The 4,509-nt window shown below is 46.8% G+C and overlaps 1 protein-coding gene across 1 annotated transcript; it reads left to right on the forward strand.

Annotated features, from left to right (window-relative positions):
- Nucleotides 1–3,707: 3,707 nt before the first annotated feature.
- Nucleotides 3,708–4,184, forward strand: LOC133378759 (homeobox protein Hox-A13-like). Its single transcript, XM_061613385.1, has one exon. It carries the CDS (start codon nt 3,708–3,710, stop codon nt 4,182–4,184), a length of 477 nt encoding a protein of 158 aa, XP_061469369.1.
- Nucleotides 4,185–4,509: the final 325 nt, after the last annotated feature.

Here is a 4,509-nt window from a genome sequence, read left to right on the forward strand (position 1 = left end):
CACAAGTTGTATAGCCCTGGATGGTACAAATAGGTGTTCAGTTTTCCATGACACAGGACAAAATAAGCTGGATGCCACTGGGAACATGAGGGCAGGAAGAGGTTGACCTTCCGCTAACCCAGACACTGTTGCCTAGCAGTTGTATATATGGGTCCTTGCTCCACCCTCCACCTGTCAAGATGATGGACACTTCATTAGTATTTTAAATAATTCTGCCAGTATAATCATAGGATGACTACTTACTAACTCAGTACTTTAGAAGCACTTTCAAGTTGCTCTACTCTGTTCAGGCCATTTAAAAGCTAGGAAATCACAGGTTCAATTCTGTCCTCAGGTAGACAGCTGCAATCTGGGAATTTTTCCGTTATGTTTGTTCTCTGGTGTAACCAAGACTGAAAAGTTTATAGTTATATTTAATTTCCAGATCTCCTTTTTGAATTACAAAAGATCGGTTTCAGTTACTGGGCCCGGTGGGGGGCCGGGGGATGCCATGAATCACAGGAAAAAACCTGAAACTTCCTTGAGCCTCCAGCACTTTCTTCCCTGCCTGGTGGAAAAACTTCAGCCTCTTATCATTCTCCCTCTCTGCATTTTCTTTAACTTTTACTTTCTTACATTGTTAGCATTCACAACTGTATAATCTCCTCTCCCTCAGCATAATTGCATTAGACATGTGAAGGCTGCCAGGTTGCCTATCAAGTTGGCATATAATGAATTTACTTGTCATTCAGAGGTCATTATGTCACAAATGGTTTTCTCATCATAAAGAGCCTTTAGTGACTTATAGAAAGAATAAAAAATCTCTGTTTTCTCATCTCTACCAAAATCACGTTTATGGTGCTGTAGCATTTTTGCTTTTTTTTTTTTGTAGACAGCATGCTTCGAAGATTCCTTCCCCTGTACTTCACCCCAGCCTAACTTCATATGCCGATATGTCCTTTTGGAAAGCTGTGATTTCAAAACACACACTTTCCCAACTGCATCAATTTGATGGCAGGTAATAAGACATTTTAGCATACCCTTCAATTCAGGCAAGGCAGTCCTGTTTCTCAGAAAGGTTTCAGAATTCCATTTTCACCTGGTACACTAATGCAAACCACCAAGTACCAAGATGACAATTATGGCACTTGGGAATCTGGGGTCTACAGCAGCCAGGCTGGGGTTTACAGCAGCCAGGCAAACTAGGCTTTATGGATCAAAGGATGACCTACAGTTTCTGCCTGAAGAGGGTCAGCCATTTTCTCTCTCTCTCTCTCTCTCTCTCTCTCCTCCCCCCTGCTTTAATGCTGTCAGCTGACTCCTCAAGCCAATCAGAATACACCAGGCGCTATGAAACCATTGCATCTAAGCAAGTTCTGTGATCTGAGCAACTTATTATATTGAGCAACAAGGCAGACTCTAGTCCAGTACAGATGACCAACTCATTAAGTGGCAAAGTTTTCAAACCATGGATTTGCTTGGCTGTCTGTATTAATGAACATATAGTGAGATTTCTTTTTTTTCCTGTTGTGGATGCTAATGTGTATTAGGTTACATCTTAACTTTGAAATAATTCTTAAGACAATCAATTAGGAAGTGATCAGTTTGGAAATAATAATAATCTTGCTCTGCTGACAATAACCAACAGTCTTGTGAACAACTCTGTTATTAGCTTGCATGATGTCCCTGTTCCCTTGAATATACCTCTGAATATACACCAGGTTCCTCAGAACACTGGTGTTACTTCTCCATGGATGAGTAACTCTGCCGGACATTCAGTAGTTAAAAGACCTAACTGCTAGCATTCAAATCTTTCATCAGCAAAAGTAGGCCCAATATATACCCATTGCCTTAACAGTTTATAATTATCCTAAATTCCAGATGAAAGGCTACATATAATAGGTGTGTTTGCCGCCCCCGTCCCCCAAATCTCCAGAGGACTCGTGAAGGTTCTCGAAATTTCTTGAATGAGCCACGTGAGATCTCCTTACCAATCAGGAAAGGGATGGAACAGCAATATATAAGACTGCTCCTCCCTAACACTTGTCTTTTTTGCCTTGCGGCAGCTGACTTTCATTCTCACTGGCAAGAGGCTTCTTCCGTGTCTGGCTGGTAATCGTTCTCGCTGCGTTCCAGTGCTCTGCACTATTTGTTTGGAGTCTGCTTCCCACTCAATTCTTTTGATCGTTTGGTTTGTTCTATTTCTGGGGTCGGGTTCTCCTGCTAATCAGCTGGGCTGCGGGCGTCCGCTCACAGGTTTAGTGGTCACCCCGCTGGTTCGCCGGCAGTTGATTTTTCCTTGGCCTTAATTAGTGCTTTAACGCGCTTCCACATTCCCCCAGCACCCAGGGTGGCCTAGTTGGGAAGAGCTGTGGGTGGTAGAGCCAAAGGTTGCTGGTTCAAATCCCACAGGAGTCTTGTGAGATCTTTTAATTCTGTGCGGGCCCCTTCCCCTGCCCCCTGTTTGCTTTGTTCTGCAGTACAGTAGGCTTTCCTGTTTGGTCTGCGTGTCTGTGCGGTTCATTTTAATTAATTGTTCGGTTACTTTATTAATTAATTAATTGATTGAATAGATATAATTATAAATTAATTGATAGAGAAGTAATTGTTTAATTAATTATATAAATATATAAAAAGGACTGGTATCTTATTCTCCCTCATCCCCCTTCCTCTTCCCCCCTTCCCCCCCTCATTATTTTAGTGCTTTGATTGCAGCCTGTTTAGTCCTGTTCCTGTTTTTTGTTGTTGCTGTTACCTTGGTATTTAAGGTTATTTTGAATTGTTGTTATTGCTAATTTGTGCTACATTAAAGTGTTCTTATATATCCTGGTTTGTTAATTTAGGGCCCTTGTTCCTGTTCTACTTTTACAATTATTGTTTCTGTTGTTGTTCTGTTCCTGGCAAGTAAAAAGGGCTAACATGCCACCCAAGAAGGTTCAACAGAAAAAGGGGGTTCATGTGGTGAAGCAGGGTATAAAGCGCCCCCCATCTCAACAGCACCAGTCTTCTGATGAAGATGAAGACATGGGAACTATTCATGCCTTGGTGGCTGGGGTGGAAGCCCTAGAGAGGGAGCGCAGGCGTCCAGTTGATTTGGAGGCGGGTCCCAGTACTGCCCCTTCAGGTAAGAAATCTGCTCGCTTGGCTGCTAAGATGCCTAAGTCATGTGTTCTTGCTGATTTGGTTTCCAGGATCAGTGTCCTTGAAGCTGCAGCACCTGTTGAGGAGTCTGCTGTTCAGATATCACCAGCTTGCTCGCCTGCGGTTCTGTCAACAACATCCTCTTCCACAGTACCGACCCTAGGCACCGGGAAGCGGGGCAGTTGCCCCGGGCCCCGCGCTCTGGGGGGCCCCACACTTGGCAATCTGTTTGGCTGCTTACTATCTCATTGCATGCGGCGGGTTTGGGCCGGCGAGGAGGCGTCCCTGCTGGCAGGTATTGGCCTCATGGCGTGGGCTCTGCTGTGCGCCCTGGTCCCATTGTTGGTTTTCAGGGGGGGTCCACGGGGATAGAGAAGGACGTGGGCGGGAAGGAGCGAGTGGTGGGAGCCTCCCAAAGTTGGGGGCAGCATGGGGAGGCGAATGGCACCTGCAGCCTGCCTGAGGAAATCTGGCTGGATGAGCAGCCACGCCCCTCCCTCGGCCTGCTGGAGATAAACACCAGCTGTGGTTTCTTTCAGTCTTTAGGGCTTTAAAAAAGACCCACTAGTCTCAATACGGATCGGACTATGACAGATTCTGTGCTCCTCCATCCCCGCTGGATCGAGCCTGTCATGTTCCTCTACGAAAACAGCCTGGAGGAGATCAGCAAGAACATGGAAGCCGGTTTCCACGCCACAGCGGCTGCAGGCACCAACTTCGCCACGGCCAACCAATGCTGGAACCTGATGGCTCACCCAGCCTCGCTGGCCGCTCCGGGCAGCACCGCAGCCTACACGTCCAGCGAGGTGCCCGCGGCCAGCATGGTAGAGCCAGGGGCCGCTGTCAAGCAATGCAGACCCTGCTTGGCTGCCGTGCAGAGCTCCTCAGGGCCTGCCGCCCTGCCTTACAGCTACTTCAGCAGCGGCTACTTCCCGTGCTGCATGAGCCACCACAATGCCACCCTCAAATCCTGCGCCCAGCCCGCCTCCTCCTTCACCGACAAATACATGGACATGTCGGTGTCGCACATTGACCATGTTAGCCCTCTGAGGCTGCAATTCTAATTCACACGGATCTTGGAGTAAGTCCCATTGAGCTCAGTAGGGCTTGCATCTGAGTAGACATGTGTTGGATTGCGCTGCACCTATCCCTGCTGCTCATACTATATCATCAGCCCTCTTGGTAACAGCACGGCTGTTACTCTTACTGTAGTATGAGTCCTTGTCTGAGAAGTACAGCTTGCTACTTATATTACTGTACCACCAATCCTCCTAGGATCAGTAAGAGTTGTTTTTATTGCTAGTCTCTTCGCTTCTACAGCATGGTTACCTATAGGAGTCGTGTGTGTGTGTGTGTAAATCTAGGGTTTGGGGCAGGGGTTCCTTTCAG

Source organism: Rhineura floridana, chromosome 3, assembly GCF_030035675.1.
Source record: "Rhineura floridana isolate rRhiFlo1 chromosome 3, rRhiFlo1.hap2, whole genome shotgun sequence".
Taxonomy (NCBI): domain Eukaryota; kingdom Metazoa; phylum Chordata; class Lepidosauria; order Squamata; family Rhineuridae; genus Rhineura; species Rhineura floridana.